This window comes from Elephas maximus, chromosome 7 (assembly GCF_024166365.1).
Source record: "Elephas maximus indicus isolate mEleMax1 chromosome 7, mEleMax1 primary haplotype, whole genome shotgun sequence".
Taxonomy (NCBI): domain Eukaryota; kingdom Metazoa; phylum Chordata; class Mammalia; order Proboscidea; family Elephantidae; genus Elephas; species Elephas maximus.
Window position 1 is genome coordinate 113,449,181 of NC_064825.1, and position 27,280 is coordinate 113,476,460.

General features: G+C 37.2%; 1 protein-coding gene and 1 pseudogene across 1 annotated transcript; both read left to right on the plus strand.

Annotated features, from left to right (window-relative positions):
* Positions 1–274: 274 nt before the first annotated feature.
* LOC126080733 (olfactory receptor 5M8-like) lies at positions 275–11,832 on the plus strand. The gene is made up of 2 exons (XM_049891912.1): positions 275–874; positions 10,888–11,832. The coding sequence occupies exons 1-2, from the start codon at positions 275–277 to the stop codon at positions 11,830–11,832; spliced, it is 1,545 nt and encodes a 514-aa protein (XP_049747869.1).
* A 9,802-nt stretch (positions 11,833–21,634) lies between these two features.
* On the plus strand, positions 21,635–22,573 carry LOC126080759 (olfactory receptor 5M8-like; annotated as a pseudogene).
* Positions 22,574–27,280: the final 4,707 nt, after the last annotated feature.

Here is a 27,280-nt window from a genome sequence, read left to right on the forward strand (position 1 = left end):
ACTGTAAAACAATTTGGTTGCATAAGAACCATTCTATTTAAGAATCACCTGCACAGTATACATCCAGTTAATCTGGGCCATGGCTTTCTGGGGCCTACCAGCTCTTACATTCTCAGACTTTCTCTAGAAATAGCTGTGTAAGGGTGAACAGGAGAGGAAGAACAAGACAGAGAGAGAAGGAAAGAGAAAGGGTAGAATCATAGGACAGAGTTCCCATTCATTTTCTTAATTTATTTTCAATTCTTTTAAGTGAACAACACTGCTATCTAAGAAAATGGCCAGAGGAAATTATAGTTTGGTGACTGAATTCATTCTCTTGGGATTAACAGATCATCCAGACCTTCAGCCCATCCTCTTTGTGCTGTTCTTGCTAATCTACTTGATCACTGTGGGAGGGAACCTTGGGATGATGGTGTTGATCAGGATAGATTCACATCTCCACACCCCCATGTACTTCTTTCTTGCCAGTTTGTCCTGCTTGGATTTATGCTATTCTACTAATGTAACTCCCAAAATGTTGGTGAACTTCTTATCAGACAAGAAAACCATCTCCTATGTGGCTTGTTTAATTCAGTGTTATTTTTTCATTGCCATGGTGATTACTGAATATTATATGCTAGCTGTAATGGCCTATGACAGGTACATGGCCATCTGTAACCCTTTGCTTTACAGCAGCAAGATGTCCAAAGGGGTCTGTATTTGCCTGATTGCTGGTCCATATGTCTATGGGTTTCTTAGTGGCCTGATGGAAACCATGTGGACATACCGCTTGACCTTCTGTGGCTCCAACATCATTAACCACTTCTATTGTGCTGACCCACCCCTCATCCGACTCTCCTGCTCTGACACTTACATTAAGGAAACCTCCATGTTTGTGATAGCAGGATTTAACCTCTCCAACTCCCTCCTCATAATCCTCATCTCCTATATCTTCATTCTCATTGCCATCTTGAAGATGCATTCTGCTGAAGGCAGGCGCAAAGCTTTTTCCACCTGTGGATCCCACCTGGTGGCAGTGACTGTGTTTTATGGGACCCTGTTCTGCATGTATGTTAGACCTCCCACGGAGAAGTCAGTGGAGCAGTCTAAAATCATTGCTGTTTTCTACACATTTGTAAGCCCTATGTTGAACCCCCTTATTTATAGTCTGAGGAACAAGGACGTGAAACAAGCTTTTCGAAAACTGATCAGAAGAAATGTGGTTTCAAAATAAAATCACAGTGTATCTTTATAAATCTAATAAAAGATATTTTACAAGAACTGGATCCAAATTTAACATTTATGGCAAAATCAATTTTGAATCCATCATGAGAAGCTATAATGTAAAGACAAAATTATTTCTCTTAAATAATCAAGTGGTGAATGGAATGGTAATGCTCTGAGCCTAAGACTTTTTTTCATATATCAGGTAATTTTTTGGAAGCACTGGATATCCAAAGAAGGTTTAGACACATGCACTCACAAAAGGGAGAGAAAGAAAGAATAATGTTTACCAAAGTTCAGGTACTCTTTTAATATATGTTGTTTCACTTAATTCTCCCAACCACACAAAGAGTTCAGTATTGTAATCTTCATTTAAAAAATGAGTAAATGGAGACTCACAACTTGATTATTAATTTAAAATCACATTGTTCAGATGGAGTTCAAACCTGCTGGCTTCAATTTTTTTCTTCTCTACTACACTAAACTTCTATCACACTTTGCTGAAGGTAAAATCATGCAATGAGTACAATCTTTTCCTGTCTTCCAAAAATGTTGTCGATCAAGTTTTTGACAGCTGCATGCACATTGAGTAATGTAATTCACTGTGAGAAAATGCTCTGTTTTATAATGTTTAGACAAATTCAACTCGTTGAATACAGTGAGCTGTATTGTCAGATCCTGACTCCATCGTTTATCAGCTGAAGTATTAGCTAAGAGCAGGAAGTCTGGAATCAGATTTGCTGGACAAGTTACTCAACAGTTTTTTTCTCCATAAGATGAAGATATAGTGCTTTCAAATAAGGATTCTAAGTAGAAAGAATAGATTAATATATACTGAACACTCAGTGCAGTGCCCAAAATACAGTATTGACTCAACACAAATGAAAGCTTCCTTTTATCATTAACTAGGAAGTAATTTTACCTATCTGAGACTCAATTTCCTCTCTCACTTTTATGTATTTTTTCCTTTAATGCATTTATCACTCTTTGTAGATAATACACTTATATGTTTGATTATTTGATTACTGCCTGTGTCTCTGTGATACTGTAAATGTCACGAGGTCAGATTTTAAAAACAATTCTTTATTGCTTAGCCTCATACGTGTAGGTGCTCCATAAAAAAATTTTTTTAAAAAGTAAGTAAATAATAAATAATGAAAATTAGAGATTAAAAGTGCCCTGATGGTGCAGTGGTTAAGCACTCAACTGTGCATGTGCATGTGTGTGTGTGGTTAAGTGCTCAACTGTGTGTGTGTATTAGATGTCAGTGAGTTGGTTCTGACTCATAGCAACCCTATGTACAACAGAATGAAACTCTGCCCCGTCCTACACCATTCTTACAATTGTTGTTATGTTTGAGCTCATTGTTGCAGCCACTGTGTCAATTCATCTTGTTAAGGGTCTTCCTCTTTTTCACTGGCCCTCTACTTTACCAAGCATGATGTCCTTCTCCAGAAACTGATCCCTCCTGATAACATGTCTAAAGTATGTGAGACAGAGTCCCACCATCTTTGCTTCTAAGGAGCATTCTGGCTGTACTTCTTCCAAGACAAATTTGTTTGTTCTTTAGGCAGTCCATGGTGTATTCAATATTCTTCACCAACACCGCAATTCAAAGGCATCAATTCTTTGGTCGTCCTTAATCATAATCCAGCTTTCGCATACATATAAGGCTACTGAAAACGCCATGGCTTGGGTCAGGCACATCTTAGCCTTCAAGGTGACTTCTTTGCTTTTCAACACTTTAAAGAAGTCCTTTGCAGGAGAATTGCCCAATATAACGCATCTTTTGATTTTTTGACTGCTGCTCCCACGGGTGTTAATTGTGGATTTAAGTTAAACGAAATCCCAGACAACTTCAATCTTTTCTGCATTTGTCATGATGTTGTTTACTGGTTCAGTTTTGAGAATTTTCATTTTATTTAAGTTGAGGTATAATTTATACTGAAGGCTGTGGTCTTTGATCGTCATCAGTAAGCGCTTTAAGTCCTCTTCACTTTCAGCAAGGAAGGTTGTGACATCTGCATACCACAGGTCATTAATGAGCCTTCCTCTAATTCTGATGCCCCGTTCTTCTTCATATAGTCCAGCTTCTTGAATTATTTGTTCAGCATATAGATTGAAATAAGTATGGTCAAAGAATACAACCCTGACACACACCTTTCCTGACTTTAAACCACCTAGTATTCCCTTGTTCTGTTCTTATGACTGCCTATTGATTTATGTACAGGTTCCTCACGAACACAATTGTTTTGGAATTTCCATTATTTGCAATATTATCCATAATTTGTTATGAACCACACAGTCGAATGCCTTGCATGGTTAATAAAACACAGGTAAACATATTTCTGGTATTCTCTGCTTTCAGCCAGGATCCATCCGGCTCAGCTACTAACTGTAAACTCTAAGGGAGAAAGATGTGGCAGCCTGCTTCCATAAAAAGTACAGCCTTGGAGACCCGAAGGGACAGTTTTACTCTGTCCTTACAGGGTCATTATGAGTCGGAGTTTGACTCAAAGGTAATGGGTTTCATTTTTGGTTTTAGAAATTATAATATTGGCCTTATAAGACCCATTGCCGTTGAGTGGAAACCCTGGTGGCGTAGTGGTTAAGTGCTACGGCTGCTAACCAAAAGGTCGGCAGCTCAAATCCACCAGGCGCTCTTTGGAAACTCTATGGGGCTGTTCTACTCTGTCCTTATAGGATCTCTCTGAGTCGGAATCGACTTGACGGCACTGGGTTAAGTTTTTTTTGGTTTTGCCGTTGAGTCGATTCCGACTGGTGGAGAACCTATAAGGACAGAGTAGAACTGCCCCATAGAGTTTCCAAGAAGTGCCTGGTGGATTCAAACTTCCAACCTTTAGGTTAGCAGCAGCAGTAGCACTTGACCACTACACCACCAGGGTTTTCACTGGCTTCATAAGATAATGAAAATTAGGAAATATTTAAATAAAACACACTGATGAAATGCCAAATGTGGATGATTTTTTTTCAGTTCTAATCTGCTTTTATTTCTTTAAACAGAATTCATCTGGAAATGTTCAGAATAAATCAGACCAGAGAGAAGGAACTTAACTTCCTGAGACTGACCAGTTGTTCACCATTGCAGCTTGATTTCTTTGTCTTGTTTTTAGTAATTTGTATGCTGTTTCTTGTCAGAACTTTGGATCTAACCCTGCAGATCACACCTTTGTACTGTTTCCTCACCAATTTGCCAATCCCACAAATTCTGGTTTACTTTTTGTTCATAAAAACCATTTCCTTGGCCAATTTGTTTGAGCAATATAATATTGTCACATTCCTGTTGACTCCATATTTTGTCCCTGCTGCAGTCTTTGCCAATCACATCACATGCTCATGTGCCCTCTGCTTAATTACAATATTGGATCCAAAGTGTTGCAGATTTATGTTTGCCATTGCCAGTATTTGTGGCTTCAGATAGGCTGGTTTATCATTACAGTTGTTTTCTCCAGAGCTGGCAACTTGAATAGCATCCTTTTTTGCCACCTTGTGGCTACTGGATGAAACTAAATCGTATTTGGCCATGGACTTCCAGAGTGTGCTTAAGAGTATATGTGTGTCCTGGGTTTACATTTTTACCAACAGATTTGGAAACTTTGTAAATTAGAAAAACTTCTGTGCTTTTGATTTCTATCTTATAAATTTAACTGGATTTTTAGATAGTCTACAGCCCTGGTGATACGGTGGCTTAAGAGCTTGGCTGCTAACTGAAAGGTGGCAGTTTGAATCCCCGTTACTCCTTAGAAACCCTGTGAGGCAGTTCTACTTTGTCCCATAGGGTTCTTATAAGTCTGCAATTGACTCGACAACAATGAGTTTGGTCTTTTATTTTTGTACAATTGGGTAAGGGAAACATATGCTCCTTGAAGGAATGAGTAGCAATATTAAAATAGTTTCCATCTCATATGTTTGTGACCCTTCTTTTAAACTGCTAAATACATAGAAAGAGAAAGAATGTAATACGAGGAAATTAAAAGCTGAATTGCTACATAAGACTCTCTTTTTTTTTAATCTGTAAGCATGAATAAATTTTTTTTTATTATAAATAATTTGAAAGGCTCATATTTATGTATTTTTTATTATAGAATATTACAAACAACGTTTTCTTGATTTTCTTCAGGGAAGGTGATGATTTCTTAATTTGAACAACAGAATAAAACCTTGCTCTATGAATTTTCAAGGAATGTCCAATCAAGAGTCAAGAACAATATCTCAGTAGATGATGTAATCCAAATCTTTGGATATGAAGAATATTTAATTGAAGCCTTGAGTTTTCTGTTTCTAAATCTTTTAAGTCCCACATCCCATATGTAACTGTTTAATTGTGATTTCTTTTTTAATTAATTCCCCTGAAATTTAAAGAGCACTTTAGAAATGATGTAATGATCTGATGTTTGTGACTCTTAGAAAGTCAGAATGTACATGAAAGCACTCATTGTTTTGGAAATTGCAATATATTTAAAATGATTATTCTTATGTTCTTCGGTTGGGGATACACTAGAGTGGATTCTCCCTAGAAGATTACCATATTTAATGGTAACCTATTTCACCCAGAAAGACCATGTTATGGAAAAATTAGCTCTTGCTTAACACTTCAACTCCTGGGAATATTTTCATATGTTTGTGATCACATGTTGAATTAATTCAATGAAACGCATAGTTAATGAGACCCACCAAAGGCAAGGACCCATGGGTTTTAAAGATTAGTAAATGGTTCCACCTTTCTAGGAAGCGTAATGTCAGGGAGAAACACCAACAGCTAATTTTACCATAAGACTTGCTCAGATAAATGAAATAGATGAAGTATTTTTAAAATGTGTTTTGTGCACATATAGGAAGAAAAAAATAATTTTAGGGTAGTTCTACCAGGTCAAGTGACCATTAAGCAGAGCTTTGAAATTTGGGTAGGAAGTTCAAAGAGTACAGGATGGGAGCCAAGACAGAATCAACTGATCAAAGGGAAATAGCTTGGATGTGCCTGGAATGCCAATTTGGATAAGAACATGAGTGGCGGGGAGGTCGAATAGTAAACTCTATCAGTTGAGGAGAATATGAAATATCTAGCTAAGTTATTTAGATTTAATTTTGTGTAGATAGGAAACCATCAATATGTTTTAGCCCGAGGAATGCAATTAAAGGAATACATTTTTTAGATATTCTTCAGCATGTGTCTGGGGGAGAAGGCTCCTTTGAAGAACAAGAGCCTTGTTTTAACCAAGGGAGGCAGTGACTGTGTTTCTTTACAGTTTCAGTGTTGTTCTACTCAATTCCCTGATAACAAGGTCCCAAAGTGCATGGAGATAAATCCTCCCTAAATTCCCAAATAGCTGATCATAAGCTGAATTCCACTAAAGTCTCAGAAAAAAAAAAGTATATACATATATATATATATATGCATGTATATAAACCAAAAACCAAATCCAGTGCCGTTGAGTCGATTCCAACTCATAGCAACACTATAGGACAGAGTAGAACTGCCCCGTAGAGTTTCCAAGGAGCACCTGGTGGATATGATCTGCCAACCCTTTGGTTAGCAGCCATAGCACTTAACCACTACACCACCAGGGTTTCCATGTATACAGTATCTATTAAATTCCCTATAAACTATCTAGATTTATGTTTTCCCATTTTTACTTTGATTACAATATTAAAAGTATAAAATATTTGAATTGGAAGTGGCCTAGGATATGTTAGTCCACATGTACATTTTAAGGATGGAGCTAAAATAGAATGATTTGCCTAATTAAAAATAATGGACGAGACTGTGAAAAAATTACTCAATGGAATTGAAAATACTTTCTTTGTTTCTCTTTTCCATTAAATGTTGTAACGAATTTGTTAAATATTGCTTGCAGAAAACTAGGAAGCACCAAAAATTTGGGTTCATCATGGTTGCTGTTTAATCATGAAATGAGACGAAGTAACTATGAGGGAAGCCAGGTATGTTAGTGGCTATAGAAAGGAGCTTAGGAGTTAGAAATCTCCCCAATTGCTTTCATTTACTCTTTGCCTTTTAATAAGCAAATCTAAACAATACAAAACATATAATCAAAACAAAACTAAAAAAGACAAACCCGTTGCTGTCCAGTCGATCCTGACTCATAGTGACCATTTAGGACAGAGTAGAACTGCCCCATAGAGTTTGCTGAGCTTTGGTTGGCAGCCATAGCTCTTAACCAGTACCCCACCAGGTTTTCCATACATAACCAAAGACAGCTTAAAATACCCCGCCAGTTTTTTAAACTAGAACATGAACACAATAATGATGCAGTGTGAAATGTTACGTTCTTGCTGCATTGCTAGCTAAGTGAAGTGAATGAGTGACGAGATTTCTTTGGAATGTGGCCCATTGTGTTGTATAGCGGAGGTGGTGAAGGAGAAGGATGCCCAGGAGTGCATGCCAAATTCCCATGTTAAAAGTCCCTTGCCTGTCTCCTAATTGGGAACTTGTAATTGGCAGCATTGATTATTTTCTCTTTCTTTCTTTTTTTTTTAAAGAAATACCATAGGGAAATGAAATCAACCTTATAAACAAAAGCACACATTTCCCTCAATTACTATTTTTGAAGGTCTGTTGATTTTTCTATTTCTTTATAAGTTTTGTTGTTATTGTCAATTCCGACTCATCAAACAGAATAGAACTGACCCATAGGGTTTCCAAGGCTGTAATCTTTATGGAACCAGACTGCATCTTTCTCCTTTGGATCCGCTGGTGGGTTTGAAACACTGGTCATTCAGGCAGCAGCCAGCTCTTAACCACTGCGCCACCAGGGCTCCTCATCTTTATAGGTAGGGATGTTCATTCTGTGTATGTTAGGAACCAACAAAAGTGTTACTGTTAATGCTTGTGACCCAGTTTCTTATTCGGTAAGAATTGCAGGGTTAGAAATATTTCAATGACTACAGGAAAGAGTTTGATTGGCTGTATGACGACTACCAGCTCTTGGCTGTTAACACAATAGTTAGAGGTTTGAGTTCTCCCAGAGTTGTCTCAGAGGAAAGGCCTAGTGATCTACTTTGGGAAAATCAGTCATTGAAAACACTTTGGACACAGTTCTACTCTGACACGAATGGGGTTGCCATGAATCTCAGTCATCTCAACAGCAACTATCTATATACATGCACATATGGACTTGGGAGTGTATGGACCTACCACCTAGCCTTCTGTGGCCACAATCATATGTGTATATATATATATCTATATCTATATATATCTATATATACATATATATATCTATATATACATATAGATATATGTACACACACAGAAATTATATATATATACACACATACACACACAGAAATTTTATATATATATATACATGCGTACACTCACAAGCAGAGAGACGCCAATTCATGATCCTTCTAAGTATGATAATTCTTATTAAATGAAAAGCTCATCAGTTTTGCAAAACACCTTAATATGCTCACTAGGCAAAGATGAGCTACAGCTGAGCTTAAGAGTATGCATCAACAAAAGGTGAACTGCTCTGAATAATATGGAGAGAAAAATATGGACTTCTTGAGGTCATCGGAGGAGAAAAGAGACAGGGGTGAGAAATAGAAGGAGGGAAGAAAATAGTGATGCTGTGAAGGTGGAAACTGAAAGCTATAAAACAGCCAGTGAAAAATCGCTTGTGGTTGAAGTGCAGGTGGGGGACTTAAAGATATGTCTAACGTCAATTTCACCTGCCTTCCATAGATTTGTCATCCCTTTTGGTATGCATGTTTGTGTATTTGAGAATGTTTTGCCTTTCTGAATGGCATGGAGCCCTGGAGGTGCAGTGGTTAAAAGCCTGGCTGTTAACCAAAATGTTGGCAGTTCAAATCCACCAGACACTCCTTGGAAATCTTGTGAGGCAGTTCTACTCTGTCCTATAGGGTTGTTATGAGTTGATTCGGCTCAATGAGAATTTTTTGTTTGTTTGTTTAATGTCATGGAGTGGAAAAAAAGGTAGTTCAAGCCAATTTTAAGGTTTCAAGAAGCTGACATATGGGCTAACTAAGCATTATCATAATAATTTTTACATCATAGCATAGCATTTGGGCATAACCCCTGAGGGTTAACTTAATTCTAATTAATAATCATCACTGCATTTAGTTTAACCTTATTTGTATAGTGGTCAACTCTACAGTAATATTGAACACTGATCCTATAGTGTAAGTATTAGCTGAATAATGAGTTTAGTCTTTGTGAGGGCAAAACAAAATAACAGTCACTTAAACAAATTAGAAGTTTATTTCTCATTTATGTAAAATTCTGAGCTGACATATCAGTTCATCTCTGCAAAGATTTTAGGAATGCCAATGTACTCATTTTTATTTTTCTGCCATCCTTAAAGCTTTGATCTCATTCACGTGATCTTGGATGGTTCAACACCACATCCTTATTCCAGCTAATGGGCAGGCAGAAGGTGGAAGAGGAGCATAAGCACAGTTTATAAAGAGATGAATAAAAATTAGGCACTTCTATTTTCATCACATACCCTTGATCACAACCTACTCTTTGGCTGTAGCAAGCCAAGCTTGAGAACAAAGAGAGATGAAGCTGGTGTGTTTGTTTTTGTTTTCTTTGACCTTGCCTTTTTTTTTGTTTGTTTTTTAGCCCTGGTGGTGCAGCAATTAAGAGATATGGCTGTTAACCAAAAACTAGGCAGTTCGGATCCAATGCTCAGAAAGATTAGATTCTCTAAAATTTCTTGAACTAATTGTAAAAAGATTTAGAAGATTTTGAAAGTTTTCTTGCATATACATTGGTTTCTGTTCAGGAGAAAATATTTTCAAATACTCAATTTTTCAAAGAATTCTATTTTCTTCTGTACTTTTTCCAAAGTTGCAGTTAGTCACCCTAAAATACAAAGTACTGATTTCAGGATATCTTACTTAGAATGAGTTAGGATATATCTTTTAATTTATTCCTTAGTACCCATATACAAGAAAACCTAAGGAATTTTATCTGCCATGACCTGTAAGAAATAATTGTTATTAGGAAAAGAACTCTGGTACAACATGCTCTACTTTGCTCAAGTTTTCTGGAAATTTCATTTAGGTAAATGATGGGTATTTGTCTGTTTGCTTATTTATTGTTAGTGGTAAAATTTGTGGGAAAAGAAAAAAAGTTGATTTCATATTACGAAGTGAAATGGAAAAAATAAATTAATTATATGTGAAATGGATAGGAAATATAATGCTGAAAACTAAAAAAAAATTAAGGACGAAAGGCAAATAAGAGAACAATTAAAAAAGATAAAGACCTGAAGCTGAGTATTGACAGAGATTCAACAGCAGGTTTAAGTGAGTTTGCTAACTTTTAATTAGGTCCCATTTTTATTAAGGGGCCTGAAGTGGTACAACGGTTAAGCATTTGGCTGCTAACCAAAAGGTTAAAGTTGGAATTCACTAACCAATCCTTGGAAACCCTACGGTGCAGTTCTACTCCGTCTTATAGGGTAGGTATGAGTCAGAATCGACTCAATGGCAATGGGTTTTGGATTTTAATTAAACCTCTATTTCTAATGCCTACTGGGGAAAAATAGGATTCATATAAAAGAAAAGAAAAAAAATGCATAGAGGAAAAACAAAACAATATTCTAAGAAAATATGAAAACATTTACCATTTTAAAAAATTCTCTGCAGGTCCAAAGTTCTCACTTCACAACCAAGAAAATTATGAGAAGTAACTTCACTTCAGTGAATGAGTTCATTCTTCTGGGACTGACCAGTCACTGGGAATTACAGATTGTCTTCTTCCTGCTATTTCTGGTCATTTACATGGTCACGGTGGCAGGGAATCTGGGCATGATTATACTCATCCATGTCAATGCCCAGCTCCACACACCCATGTACTTCTTCCTGAGCCACTTATCCTTTGTGGATCTGTGCTTCTCTACCAATGTGACTCCAAAGATGCTGGAGATTTTCCTCTCAGAGAAGAAAACCATTTCCTATTCTGCTTGTCTGGTGCAGTGTTACTTTTTTATTGCCTTGGTCCATGTGGAGATCTATGTCTTGGCTGTGATGGCCTTTGACCGGTACATGGCCATCTGCAACCCCCTACTTTATGGCAGCAAAATGTCCAAGAGTGTCTGTGCATCCCTCATCACGGTGCCTTATGTGTATGGAGCTCTCACTGGCCTGATGGAGATCATGTGGACCTACAACCTGGTCTTCTGTGGCCCCAATGAGATTAATCACTTCTGCTGTGCTGACCCTCCACTGATTAAGCTGGCTTGTTCTGATACCTACAAGAAAGAGCTATCCATGTTTGTTGTGGCTGGTTTCAACTTCAGTTATTCTTTCCTTGTTATCCTCACTTCTTACATCTACATATTTCCAGCCATTTTCAGAATTCAATCTACAGAGGGTAGGCGCAAAGCTTTCTCTACTTGTGGTTCCCACCTGACAGCTGTTATCATATTCTACGCAGCTCTTTCCTTCATGTATCTCAGGCCCCCCTCAGAAGAATCTGTGGAACAGGGGAAAATGGTGGCTGTGTTTTATACCACAGTGATCCCCATGTTGAATCCCATGATCTACAGTCTGAGGAACAAGGATGTGAAAGAGGCGCTAACTAAAGAACTATTCAGGAGGAAATTGCCTTTGAAATAAACTTCAGTGCTCCTATTGGCTGGATTTTTTTATTTGTTTGTTTTTAATTTTATATAGCCTATGATTTTTTTTTTTTTTATGAATTATTCTTAGGGAACCCTGGTGGGGTAGTGGTTACAAGCTACATCTGCTAATCAAAATGTCAGCAGTTCAAATCCACCAGGCGTTCCTTGGAAACTCTATGGGATAATTCTACTCTGTCCTATAGGATTGCTATGAGTCTGATTCAACTCTATGGCAATGGGTTTTGTTTTGGTTTTGGTATGAATTATTCTTAGGGCTTAATCTAAAAAGAATTTGTCCACACATGGATGGTTGTCTTGACTGGATAGGGAAGGGAATAAGTCATTATATTTCCATTCATTCTATTCAATGTTGACACTAGATCAAATTACATTTTCATCTTTATGGAGAAATGGTGTCATTACATGAAGTCATGTATAATTTTTTTCCCATTTAATAGAAACTGGAACATGATAGTCAGTACCAGTTATATTTTGTAAGAAGTGATTTATTTTCCTCAAACAAGTCACTTCGTATTTCACTTGGGTTAAAGACAGAACATTGTAATGTAGTCAATAAGATTATGTGTGGCTTGACCTCTGGATATCTCTCCCAGGCCTCCCAAAACATGCTACTCTGGCTCTCTGCATTCCAGTCTCCCTGGCCTTTTTTTACTCCCTTAACACAGAACATTATTTATCTTTCTTTTGGGTTTCACATTTGTTCTTCCCTCTGCTCAGAATGTTTTTCATCATCTTTTATGTATCAGAGAAAATTTTCTGAGTTAAATCATATAGTATGATTATAATTATTATATAACAACAAAACTGTATGTGTCACTGTCTTTGGGAACTCATCACAGCTGCAACTTTACATCCATGAACCTTTTGATTAGTACATTGTCTCTCACATCCTCAGCTTGTATATTTCATGAGAACAGAGCCCGTATCTGCTTTTGCTAGTTCCTTCCAGAAATAAGCATAGGGATTAAGAGAAATAGTTAATTGCTATTAATCAGTTGCATAAAGGAATAAGTTAATATTTTTTAACATTATATTAATGTTATTATTTTGAATTTTTTATTGTAAGGTTGTTTAAAGTATAAGTTTGATTTAGTTTTAAAATAATAGTTTCAATTATATAATTATGTTTTGAATTATGTTTATATGGACACATACAAGAAGCCCTGGTGGCACAGCGGTTAAGTGCTCAGCTACTAACCAAAAGTTTGATAGATCAAACTGACCAGCTGTTCCACAGGAGTAAGATGTAGTCTGTTCTGTAAAGAAGTACAGCCTTAGAAACCATTTGGGGCAGTACTACTGTGTCCCATAGGGTCACTATGAGTTGCAATTGACTCAGTGGCAATGGGTTTTGGTTTTGGTACATACACAAAGTCATTTTAATAATAATTGAAATATATCTTGGGAGGAAGGCCTGTCATCACTTGTTTTTATTTTAAAGGACCTAAGACTTTCATTTCCAGCAATGTGGCACAGTATATACATTAAAAATAATTGACTCATAAAGACATAAATGTACAGGGCATAACACAGATTTAAAAAACTTTTAAAAGTGTATCTTAGCTTTTAGGAGAATGATAAAAATCCACAGAGTTCAAAATGGGTTGAGAGTAGAATTATGGGTGGTAAGCGGGTGTTGGAGCAAACAGCTCTTCTAAGGGTAACCTAAAGCCTCAGAGGTAGTGATCTGCATGGGAAATGGGATACCAATGATGAGCTGTATACAAGGCGAGCAGTTGGAACAGACATGCCTCATGGGGTTAGGATTGCCGCAGAGCTAAAACCTCTGCTCAATTACAGCATAGAAAAAAAAAAAAGAGGAATAGTCTATCTAGCTTTGATTCATGGAAAAGTTAAAAATCTTATTTTACTAAAAAACTAGAGTTAGAGCTGCCATAAGTCCCAGAAATTCCACTCTTACATATATACCCTAGTGATCTAATAGAAGTGCCATGAGCAGACACCTATGTTCGTTGCAGAACTAGTCAGAATCCCAAAAAGATGGAAACAACCCAAGTGCTCATCAATGGATGAATGAATAAGTAAAATGTGGTACATACATACAACAGAATATTACTCAGTGATAAACAAAAATGTGCCCCGAACACATCTTACAACGTGGATGAATCTTGAGGATATTATGTTGAGTGAATTCAGTCAATCACAAAATAAAATTGTATCACTCATTTTTATGAAATTACATGAATAGGTAAATGTACAGAAACCAGTGTTCATTACTGGTTACCAGGGGTGAGAGAGAGTGAGAGAAATACTCTCTAGTTAATAGTTCCTTTTTGTTTATAGAAATGATAGAAAGATGGCACTGAATATGGGTGAACTTTCCACAGCATGACTGATGAAACTGATGTCAATAAGCTGTGTGTAGGGAAAAGGGATGAATGAACAAATGCTAGTTCTTGCAATAATAACAGCCAAAAATATAAAATGGGGAGTACAGATGATGATACTAATTAGACATAACCAATCAACTCACGGGATTAACGCTCTTGCTTTGGGGGTAACAATCCATTTAATAGGCAAAATAGAGTTCTTAAAGTTTATATTCTACCTCTCAGTATGGTGGACCGTGTCTGGGTCTTAGAAACTTACAAGTAGCCATCTAAGATACAACTATTGGTCTTTAATCATCTGGATCAAAAGAGAAAGAAAGAAACCCAAGAATCAGAGAAGGAACTGAGCTACAAGACTACTTGTCTACATGAACCACTGCCTCCTTCTCCAAGACAGAAGAACCAGATAGTGTATGGCTACCACTAACGAATGTTCTGATCAGTAACACAATAGATGAAATCTGATAAAAAGGGAGAAAAATAAGGAACAAAACTTCAAATTCTAAAAGAAATCAGACTTACTGGACCTAATGTGACTGGAGGAGTCCCCAAGGCTATGAACCTGAGTTGCTCTTCAAACCTTGAGTTGAATCTATCCCCTGAAGTCTAATTTAAATAAAGTAACAGTTTAGCCCAAAGAGTAAATTGTCACCCTTGAGTATTGTATTAAACAAAACAAAACAAAATAAAGCTATATGTATATAGCTATATATATATATATATATATATATACACACATATATAAAAAAAAAAACAGTGCTATCGAGTCGATTCCGACTCATAGCGACCCTATGCAATGCCCCATAGGGTTTATGTATATATATATATATATATTCAGAAACCCTGGTGGTGTAGTAATTAAGTGCTACGGCTGCTAACCAAAGGGTCAGCCGTTCAAATCCCCCAGCCACTCCTTGGAAACTCTATGGGGCAGTTTTACTCTATCTTATAGGGTTGCTATGAGTTGGAATCGACTCGATGACACTTAGAGTTTGCTCTTTTTTTTTTGGAGGTTGGAGCAGCTTCAGAGGAATGGCACAAGCAAACACAACTACATGTCAGAGGAATGAATCATCAACCACCCAGGTCTCAATGAATTTTCACAGTTAAAGCTCTGGCTCATATAAAATGTAAGGAAAATATGAAAATTCAAACACACACACACAAGTGAAACGTATGGCCATGAAAAATTCAAAGACAACAGAAAGCTTAAAAACTACTAGAGAAAAATGACACATTACCTCCAAAATAGCAATACTAAGATGAGTATCTAACTTCTTAACAGAAACAACGGTGGCCATAAACCAACATGATCCTTAAGGTGTGAAGAAAAAAAAAAAAAAACTGCCAACCTAGTATGTTTGTGTAGGGCATACCTCCAAAAGTAAAAGCAAAGCAGAAATACTTTCTGAAAATCAGGAACTAAGAGAATTTGGTACCAGTAGACCCAAAATAATGAAATAAGTAAACAAACAAAACACTGAATGGCATTCTTCAGGTGGACTCAGATACACATGTACTTGACCACTAGAGTTATGCGGAAGACAGACACTGAAATGAATTGGGAGATTAAGATCTTTTCAATAAACTCTTTTGGATCAATAACATCTGTGTGAAATTAATACAATATTACCCACTAATCACACCATGCACAACTGTCAACTTCAGTTGGATTAAAGTACCTAATGTCAAAGATAACACAATAAAACTACTAGAATGAAGTGTAAAAGAATATGGCCATAACTTTGAGATACCAAATACCACTTAAACCAAACACATAAATTATGATGCACTGGACTGTTTTCAAGTTAAGAGGAGTCATTATCAAAAGGCAACATTAAAAGAATGGAAAGGCAAGTGTTATGGATTGAATTGTGTCCCTCAAACTTGTATTATTAATTTGAGTAGGCCATGATTTCCAGTACTGTGTGATTGTCCATTTTTTCATCTGATGTGATTTTCCTATGTGTTGTAAATCCTACCTTTATGATATTAATGAGGTGGGATTAACAAGCAGAGAGGCCTGGGGACCTCATACCACCAAGAAACAAGAGCCAGAAGAATAGCACATCCTTTGGACCTGGGGTCCCTGTACTGAGAAGTTCCTTGACTAGGGAAGACTGATGAAAAGCACTTTCCCCCAGAGCCAACAGAGAGTAAAAGCTTTCCCCTGGAGCTGGTGCCCTGAATTCAAACTTCTAGCCTCCCAGACAGTGAGAAAATAAATTTCTCTTCATTAAAACCATCCAGTTGAAGTATTTCTGTTACAGCAGTGCTAAAGAACTAAGACAACAAGGTACAGATTGAGAGAAGATAACAGTGCTACACATATCTGACAAAAGACTCACATCCAGAATATTTTACATAAAACTTCTTTGAGTAAATAAAGAAACCAGATATCTTAGCAAATGTTATGAACACTCACTGCTGTAAAAATGGCATGGGGGCAGTGTTTGACCTCCTCTCTCTTCACAAGGAGGAAAGAGAATTAAGATCAACAGCCCAAGGCTGATTCCTATGAGGCAGGGGTCAGACATGTCTCTTTTCCCCACCATCTTTACCAATGCTGACACCAACCATCTCTCCCATGGCTCTATCTACATCTCTGCCTGGTTCAATAATTCATTGCAATGACCACACAGAACTCACAGACAATACTCACAATTATGGGGTTTATCAGGGAAGTAACACACTACAATTCAGGCTCAGGAATGCTCAGGATACAGCTCTTCCATCAGGATAGCTTCTTTTCAGCCGAGCTCACAGGCACACCTCTCTCTGGCCCTAGGCCTCTGCCCTGCTCAGGCAAGCATTACAAAGCTCTTTCAGCTCCTGCCAACAAGTGCCCAGAGGCACCCCTCTCTGCCAATAAACTGTGGCCCTAAGACACTGAGCTTTCTTGCTCCGTAGGCCAGGAAGCCCACCGCATGGTCTCTGGCTTGTATCTCTTGCCACTGCTTCTCACTGTCTTCAGGGTTTTAGCTTGCTCTCTGTCTCCTGGGTCCAGTAGCTCTGCAATGCAGGAATCCTGGGTCCAAAGTAAGGTCTCTCAACACCTGGGTGTTCTTCTTTGGTGATGGTGCGATCCTTTCGTTCCTGCCTCTGGGATGGCTCACCTTAAGCCCAGCAGGGTGGCAAAAACTGACCAATACCTTTAGTGGACCACAATTACCCTACCTGCACCGTCCTGCCCAATCAGCTGGATGGGAGTTACAAGACCATGGCTAGAAAGTCTACACAAAACAATTCATTGCACCACAAATGCACAAATAATATTCAAAGAAGTAAATAAAACTATGACAACGTGTTCAAGTTCAGTGGTCACTAAGGGAATGCAAGTTGCAATTACTTTGATATATTGTTACCTGTACAAAAAAAAAAAAAAAAATTTTTTTTTTTTTTTGTACCTACATTCCAGGATGGCAAAAACAAAAAAGCACACTGGTAATATTAAGTACTGATGAGAAAATAGAACAACTGAATCTCACATATAATGCTGGTGGGAATGTAAATTGATATAACCAGTGTGGAAAAGTAGTTGGCAGTATTTACTGAAGTTGAACATAAACACGCCCTGTAAATAAGCTATTCCAGTCAGTACGTAATAAGCAGAGATGCATAAATAGGATCTTAAAGACATATACACAAGGATATTTTTTGTTTTTTGTAATAGCCAATAAGGACATATAAATTTTGGTATAATCATGCAATGGAATACTATACAGGGATGAGAGCGAGATTTTTCTATACTTTTCATATTCTTCAAACAGTGAAGGACTGAACATATATATGTATATATATATATACATACTCTATGTTTCCTATAATGAAAATTCATGAAGAGACAAAGTTAAGTAATTTATTGGTGCAAATGGTTATCATGGTTGGCTGCTGAAGGACAGGTTGGAGCCATCTGCCAAAGCCCATCTAAAAATGCTTCAGAAGAAAGCCCTGGCAGACCTACTTCCAAAAGATTAGCCATTGAAAACCCTATACGGAGCACAGTTCTATTCTGTCACACATACCATCACCATGAGTCAAAGTAGACTGGATGGCAACTGATTACACTGTGACAAGTTAAAATATGGTTAATTTGAGGTGAAGTGACCAGGAAATGTCGGGAGAAGGTCTTCTGGAGTATTGTTAAAGTTCTATCATTTGATTTAGGGGCTGGTTACACAAATATTTTCACTTTGCCAATATTTATAAATTTATACACTTATGATCTGATGCACGTTTTCTATATAAATATTAGACTTTTTATATGAAGATTGCTTACAATTAATATCAAATAATATTAGCCTTCAAACTGTAAAAGATTCATTCCTATATAAATATATTATGTTTACATTGTGAAGGAGTTAGGAAATATAATTTCCTAGGAGGAGGAAATATAATTTTGATACAAAGTGTCACAATAGCATTGAAGAAACAATACCCAAAGACTGGATTAAGCTACAGTTACAACGGTTAGAGTGATGCAATCTGTGAGTCCATTGCAGACATCAATGTTACTGTATGGTCCTCCCAATGTAGAAGAAGAAAAATACTGAGACTGAATATAAAGGAGAAAAACCCTATCCAGTGGTTGGCTCCCGTGTTGAGTCTGCTTTTTTCCCAAATGTTATTTCTCCAGAGAACTCATCCAGCAAAGATAATTTTCTCACAAAGTAATTGCTTCATCTTCATACATTTGTGAAATGCCTTAGGGAAGGGAGTCAACATATAAATTCTCCCTAAGTTATTCACTGAAGGAGCCATTATTCATTGTAAGAACAGCTCTTCCTTCATATATAGGTAGGTTTCTTTATTCTACATGTATTCATAATCATGAAAACATTATCTACTTATGCAATGGTATGTATCGTGAGAATTAGATTCATTGAGATGATTACATGACTAGATGGGAAGAAGACTACCAATTACGAGAAAGTGTAGACATTTAGTAACTAAATTATTGTTGCTTAGAAAAATGTTTAATGACCCCAGAGCATGCTAAATACATAAAATTGTATGCTCTGAAATCGTCACTTAACATAAATGGTAGTTAATATTTATTAAAGACTTGGCACACATTAGGCATAGTGCTATACAAATTGCATAATTTATTTTTGTGTAATTTGCAAAATCACCCTGTGGGGCAGTACTTTCATTAATTCCATTTTGCAGTAGAAGAAACTTAAGCCCAGAACTATTAAGAAACATGTTCCGGGTTATTCATGTCAGAAGGGTTGAAGCCAGTCAGTGAGTTCAACACGTTGACACCATAGCCTCTTTCACAAGGACACTCCACTATCCATAACAGTATTTCTTTTTGCACTAAACCTCACGAAACAATGTTTTGTTGGTATCCATGAGGGAGAGAATACCATAAGGTTGGTTTGAAAGTCAAATAACTGAATATATGTGGAGCACTTAGATTGGAATCTGACGTATAAGACACTATGTTAAGTGCTGGTTAAAGTTAAACTAGTGGGAAAACTGAAATTCAGAATAAGGAATTTATTCAGGGAGTAGAACAGTGTTTGAAAAATGTCCAACTGCAGAGTACATGAATTTATTTTGTGCTAAGGCTACTGGAGTTTTATTGAACCATTAATATGTTTTGTTTGGTCTAATCCTAACATTTAAGAATGTCCCAGAGTAGGTTACGTGGGTGTATGCCTTTGTAAAAAATACATAGGCTTGTGCGTTTAAGATACAGTGCATTTTTCTGAATATAAATTTTATCTAAAAAAAACAAGAAAGAAAAGTAAACAAGTTAAAAAGTGATTAGAGATTGACACGTAAGAATGGGCGAGGCAACATCACTACTATGATGAAATAAAGAAAACCCAGATTTAACTTGATGTTGTATAAATCAAAAAGTAAACTTTTGTTTACTCATTCATATTTAGAGAACAGTCTTCTCTCATAGGATATTTTTGGTGATTATAGATGGTCTTCATATAGAAAAATAAACATCCACATTTCAGATATCAATATTGTTAGCTTTTTTTGCTTTGTTGTAAACAACAGTCGTCAGCTTTGGGTATCCTAAGCAAAAGGTAACTGTTCTGGAAGGATACTGTGATCTCCCAAACCAATGTGGAGATGGAAGACCGGTCTTAGAGAACAGATAGCATCCCATGGAGTTCTGGAGCCCAGGAACCTGGAACCACACATGACCAGTGTTCTTTTGCAGGATCAGTCTGGCCTTTAAGCTCCAACTGCAATTAGTTTGATGCAAAAATATTTTATCCACCTTGAATAACTCATTTACTGAGTGAAAATAACCAGGGACAATCCTGTGAGCTCTGCATACTTCTGTCTGAACCAAGGATCTTATGTCTTAGAGGTCATAATGGAAGCCAGAAGGGTGTGGTCAATGCTAGAGAATTTCCATTATTTTCTACTTCATGCCCAAACCAAGCTCATTGGCATTCAGTTGATTCTGACTCATAGTAACCCTTTAGTTCTATTCCATGAAAGAAGAAATTCTCTTCAAAAGAATGCTAATGGAGCATTACTGGTAGGATAATTTGAACTCTGAGCAACAACCAAAATACAAATATTTTTTAATTCTTCCAAATAATACCAAAAGAACAAAGAATTCTCCACACCTAAACTGGCAAGCCCCTATTCTAATCAGGCTGGACCAAAAACAAATAAATAAACCGATTGCTATGGAGTCAATCTAGACCCTATAGGTTAGGGTAGAGCTGCCCCATAGAGTTTCCAAGGAGCGGCTGGTGAATTCGGCTACTGACCGTGTGGTTAGCAACCCAGCTCTTAACCACTGTGCCACCAGGGCTCTGAATCGTTAAACTGGCCCAGCTGTATTACTAAGGATTCTCCAGTAGGGAATTGGTTTGGTGAAAGTTATTGAAAACAAACAACGTCACTGGAGCTAATATTATCCTTTGATACTTTGTCCTTTTCTATCAACTCATCCTCTGCTCTCATTGTAATTGAGGATAAGGAAATTCTTCAGTCCTGAAGGTTATCTTTTGGGCCAGGACTAGGCAGTGTTTCATTCTATTACACAAAGGGTTGCTATGCATCAAAGCCAACTCAAAGGCACATAACCGCAACAGGCCTTTTGCAAATAAAAGGGAGAGGCAGAGGAAGAGAATCAGGGAAGAAGATAAAGAGTAGATTGAAGCAAAGTAGAAGGAGTGGAAATGGACAGGAGGAAAATTAAACAAGAAAAACAGAAGACTGTGAGAAAAAAAGAAGTGACTCGTTTTGAGAGCTACTAGTTTTCAATGCCTAACTTGGATTGAATTTACCAAGAATAAAAATAGGTAGAAATGAAGTGAGAAAAACATGCAAAGAAGAAAGGAAAGGAATTTGGTAAGAAGGCATTTATTTATATATGTGTGTGTGTATTTATATAATACCATAACCCAGTATAAATAAAGTTTCCATCTCCCATCCAAGGAAATTATGAGAAGAAATTTCACTTCGGTCAGTGAGTTCATTCTCCTGGGACTGATCAGTCGTGTAGTATTACAGATTGTCTACTTCCTGCTGTTTCTGGTCATTTACATGGTCACAGTGGCAGGGAACCTGGGCATGATTATACGCATCCAGGTCAATGCCCAGCTCCACACACCCATGTACTTCTTCCTGAGCCACTTATCCTTTGTGGATCTGTGCTTCTCTACCAATGTGACTCCAAAGATGCTGGAGATTTTCCTCTCAGAGAAGAAAACCATTTCCTATTCTGCTTGTCTGGTGCAGTGTTACTTTTTTATTGCCTTGGTCCATGTGGAGATCTATGTCTTGGTTGTGATGGCCTTTGACCGGTACATGGCCATCTGCAACCCTCTACTTTATGGCAGCAAAATGTCCAAGAGTGTCTGTACATCCCTCATCACAGTGCCTTATGTGTATGGAGCTCTCACTGGGCTGATGGAGACCATGTGGACCTACAACCTGGCCTTCTGTGGCCCCAAGGAGGTTAATCACTTCTACTGTGCTGACCCTCCACTGATTAAGCTGGCTTGTTCTGACACCTACAACAAAGAGACATCAATGTTTGTCGTGGCTGGGTGTAACCTTTCCTTTTCCCTCTTTATTGTCCTTATTTCCTATCTTTATATTTTTCCTGCCATCCTGAGGATTTGATCTACAGAGGGTAGGCGTAAAGCTTTCTCTACCTGTGGTTCCCATCTGACTGCTGTCACCATATTCTATACAACTCTTTTTCTCATGTATCTCAGACCCCCCTCAAAGAAATCTGTGGAACAGGGGAAAATGGTGGCTGTATTTTATACCACGGTTATCCCCATGTTGAACCCCATGATTTATAGCCTTAGAAATAAAGATGTGAAAGAGGCATTCACCAAAGGGCTGTTGAGAAAAAAACTACTTTCTTAATACATCTCATTGTTTTTTGTTCCCAAAGGTTTATCTAGACCATTTTGTCAAGATTTAGGACAGAACCTATGATAAAACGGGAAATCAGGTATACCAAGTTAGAACTCTGCGTTTTTAAACTCTAATAATAAAACATATAACGTAAAATGTTGATTACAAAGTTTTACATGTTTAGTATAGTCATTCATATTATTTTTTTTTTTTCAGTTCATTGATTGTTAGGCATCTAGTAGAATGATATTTTAGTCAGTTTGGGACTATGTGGGGCTCTTTATGGACAATAAGTTGGATTAGAGGTCATATATGTCACTTCTCAGCTGAGAATTTAATTGTTTGTGAAAGACCCCTCTTGTTGCTGTTTTTTTTTTTTTTTTTCTTTCTTGGCAACCACCAAGATTTAATCTGACGTCTGCTAACCCGGCTTGGGATCTTGAGTGAGGAGACATAGAACAGAGCCCTCAGTCAACCCACAGTAAAAATATAGAATGGATAAGAAATGCTCTTTGTTTTTATAAACTGTTATGATTTGTTGACGTTTCTTGTTTTCACATCATGAAGTTAGACTCTTTTGACTGATGCAAACATGCAGAAATATGTGACATAGAAAGTGAACCCCTTTGAAATTTTGTTTGAGTTCTTCTAGTCATTTCATCTGTTTTTAAATATATGTGTATGTTTAATTAAAAATATTTATAATTATTATTTAAAATCATTAACCAAATCATTTATATAGTTTTAAAAGTCAAGTGATATACAAGGCCCACAAACAAATAAATAGTAAGCTCCTATTTCTCTTCTCCCGACCTCCAAGTTCCTGTGGGTAGTACGTTCTTGTTATTTTTTCTGATAATAACCTGTATATTTGTAATCATGTGCTCTATTTATTTTTATTGATTTTTTAAATTGTGGATATTATCAGTTGGTGTTATTAAAAAGAAGGTATTGACATTCTTCTACCAAATCTTGCATTCCCACTATAATCAACTACTTCCTACTGCCCATCTTTACGATAGAGTCACATTTAAAGTTTTTTTGTTAAATGCATGGGTAATAGTAAAGTAATCTGATGAGTTAAGTAATGCTCTATGAATGCAATTGTTTGCTTTTCATAGAATTAATAGAACTATGGGTCCCTGTGTGGTGCAAAGAGTTAAGCACTTGACTACCAGTCAAAAGATTGGCTGTTACAACCCACCCAGAGGTGCCTTTGAAGACAGGCTTGATGTTCAGTTTCCAGAAGGTCATAGCCTTGAAAACCCCATGCAGCCCAGTTCTATTCTGATACACATGGGTTTGCTGTATGTTGGAATCGAGTTCACGACAACTAACAATACAGCAATAGAGTTACATTTTGGAGGGAAGAGGAATCAGATAGCAAGACACCAGAACAATGAAATCCTTTCAGGTCCTGGTAAGTGTTGTTACGAGAAGGTAAAGTAAGACGATGTGGAAGAAAATTGCAGGATCAGAAGTGTGGGGCATGCTAATGTGCTTATTTTCCATGGAAGGGGAAGGTCTCTTAGGAGAGGTGACATCGGATTGAAGCCTAAACGATGAGAAGACAAACATCGGTAGATCTTTGGGAAGTGTATCCAGCAGAAATGATAACAAGTACACCGCTTCAGGGATTAACTTGATGTGTTGGAGTACGAAAAAAAAAAAAAAAAGACAAATGTGGCTAGAGCTTAATAAATGGGGGAAATAATAGGAGGAGGTGCAGTCAGAAAGGTGGCCCCTTTGTTTCTTGCATGATGCTGCAGATTTCCAGAGTTGACATGGCAAATGGGCTGCAACATTGTGCTTATATGTCCATTTTCAGTTGCTGCCACCTGATATGTGGCTGACGTTCCCTCATGTTAGAATGAGAGAATCAGCAATTTGCTTAAACAAGGTTTTATTACTATTATGATAGCTTTTGCAGCAGAAGGAATTTTATGTAACACTTAATAGCCTTTCTACTGCCACCTCCTGGTTACCCCCACAGTCCCTTTAACCCTTATCATTTATGATTCAGCTAAGGCATTGCCCCCTTCAACAAGATTTCTCTAATAGATTCAGGCTGTGGAGTTACCACACCGAGGTTCACCATGGGTTTATAATCCTATCATTGGATTTATAACATGATAGATATATAACATGATATTGTAGTTAAATGTGTGTACATCAGTTTCTTCAGTTTTTCTAGCAAGAGGCTGTGCTTTTTAATCTTTTTATCTTTACTACCTTAGCCTAGTGTCTGATACAGAGATGATGCTGAACTCATTTTTGTTGAATGACTATGAAGTTGTCTATTTCTTCCTCTTTCTGCTTCTGCATTATCTATAGTCAATTATATATTATATGTACATGTATATATTATATACATGTATATATGTATTTTTTCACTGTGCTATTCTTTCTCCCCATTCTAACATGTAATCGAAGCAGAACAATAGATACTTTGGTTTTGTAAAATCAGCTCTTTATCTTCTTGTATAGATCAGATAAATGGCCTGCTGCAAGCTCATTGAGGCAAGTCATTTCTTAGCAAGAATTTAAGAACATAATTTTATTGGTCACAAGGCAGGGATAATTGCACACTGTTGTGTGCCATTGAGTTGCGTACGACCCATAGGGACCCTGTAGTGACCCTGTGTCCTTTATCATTGGGTGGACATAGATAAAAGCGAACTCTGAACCATAATGAAAGAATGTCAGAGAACAAATTCTGAGCAATAAATCTTTGTGACAATGCATCTTCCTTGAGACTCATTCATGATTATATACTGCAATCGGAAAACAACTTCTGGCTTTTATCACCTGCACAGATATTTCATTTCAATCTTCATAATAATGTTATAGTTGAAAAATCAAATACATAATACAATAAAGTAATTTCCCAGAAATGTAAACTAGGCAGCCTGGGGCAGAGAAAAGGTAGGAAAGAGTTATGGTTTGATGTGTTGGGAAACAGAAGGAACTCCACAGCTGCTCAGACAAGGAAGAAATTTGATGGGAATTGGCCAATAGGTAGTTACTGAGGCCAAGGAACTTCCACACCTGGGAAAGAATAAACTCTTTTTGTGATCTTTATACTTTTAGGCTCACTGGGAAAGCCTTGCCTGTGGGCAGAACTTCATAAATTTTCTTTATGTCGAGTGAATGGCAATTTTGTGGGTTGCTTTGTCCTCACCAACCATCCAAACATCCAGCCATGTGTTATGACATTCTCCTCAGGTTTTTTGTCTATTAAAAAAAGCAAAAAAAAAAAAAAAAATTCTCTTCACATCAGCACAGAATGGTATGGAGGGAAAATAATTGGTTTTGGAGTTATTCAGTCTTGGGTCTGAATCCCAGTTTTATGGCTTACTTATCAGCTGTGTAAGTTTGGAAAAATTACCTCTCAGTATCAGTTTATTCATCTGCAAAATGTGTGTAATGATACCTATCTGGTGTGTTTTTTTGTGAATAATAAATCACACGTGTAAGACACCGTTTCCTCAGTTATGTTTTGAGACATAGCTTCTCTTGGCTCAGTTGTGGACCCAGGGTAAGCCGCTTTCTCAAACATGGGAGTCATGACATAAAGAATAAATTAAATATGTCCCTCACCTTTCTCAATCTGTCATTTATTTAACACATCCTTATGGATTAAACTCTATGTCAGGCATTGTTGTTGTCACTAGCAGGTCATCAATCTCTCCCTCCAGTGACCTGCCACAGCACTTTGAGTTTTTGTTCTGAAAACTGAGCAATGGTTAAGTTCTCGGCCGCTGATGGAAAGGTTGTCAGTCCCAATCCACCAGCTACTTTGCAGGAAAAAAGACCAGGCAGTCTGCTTCAGTAAATATCACAGCCTAGAAAACCCTATGAGGTAATTCTACTCTTTCCTACAAGGTTGCTTTGAGTTGGAATCGACTTGAAGGCACGTTAACAACAAGGACCACAATGCATAATGTATGTAAGTACATATTTACATATCTTAGAGATCCCATCAGTTTGCAAGCTCCTTCATATAAAGATTATCTTTTTCACCTTTGTATTCTGCATTCTAAGCAGCATTGAGCTTTTTATTTAGTATATATTCTGAATATATTCACTATAACAAACATTGTAGATCTTGAAATGATGAGATCAATTACTTGAATTTCGTTTCATAAGAAGCTAATAGTATTTGAGGTTTGGTATGCAGAATTGGCTAAAGCACTGCCCAGGACTTAAAGCAGACCGTTCGTTGGTTTGAACCCCAGTGAAACACAAAATGCATTTTTTTCCCCCCTAATATCCTCATCCAAGAAGGTACAGTGGTGCCAATTATTATTTCTCCTTTTAAGAGTATTCTCTACTGGGATTCCACTTCTAATTGCTTCTTCTTTTCACATTTGGGATTCTCCTGAAATAACTGCTGATGTCAATAACTTGGGCATAAATCCTCCTTTGCTGGCCAGAATTTGACCTTTGGGGTCATCAAGAGATCCCTAAGAAGACATCCATCTTTTCACAGGTGAAGGGAAAGTATGTTTGTGTACTAGTTTTCAAAACCCAGTAAATTTTGTGTTCTTTTTATTAAATTGATGTATTGAAACAGTTTTGAGAAAAATTTGGAGAATTGATTTTAATGAAAGAAAACCCAGGTAGTGTTTGCTTAGATCTGTCTTTCAGTTTTGTGATACTCCCTGTAAGTCTGAAACATCCTGGTAGAATTCCATGGTAAGATTCTCCAACAGA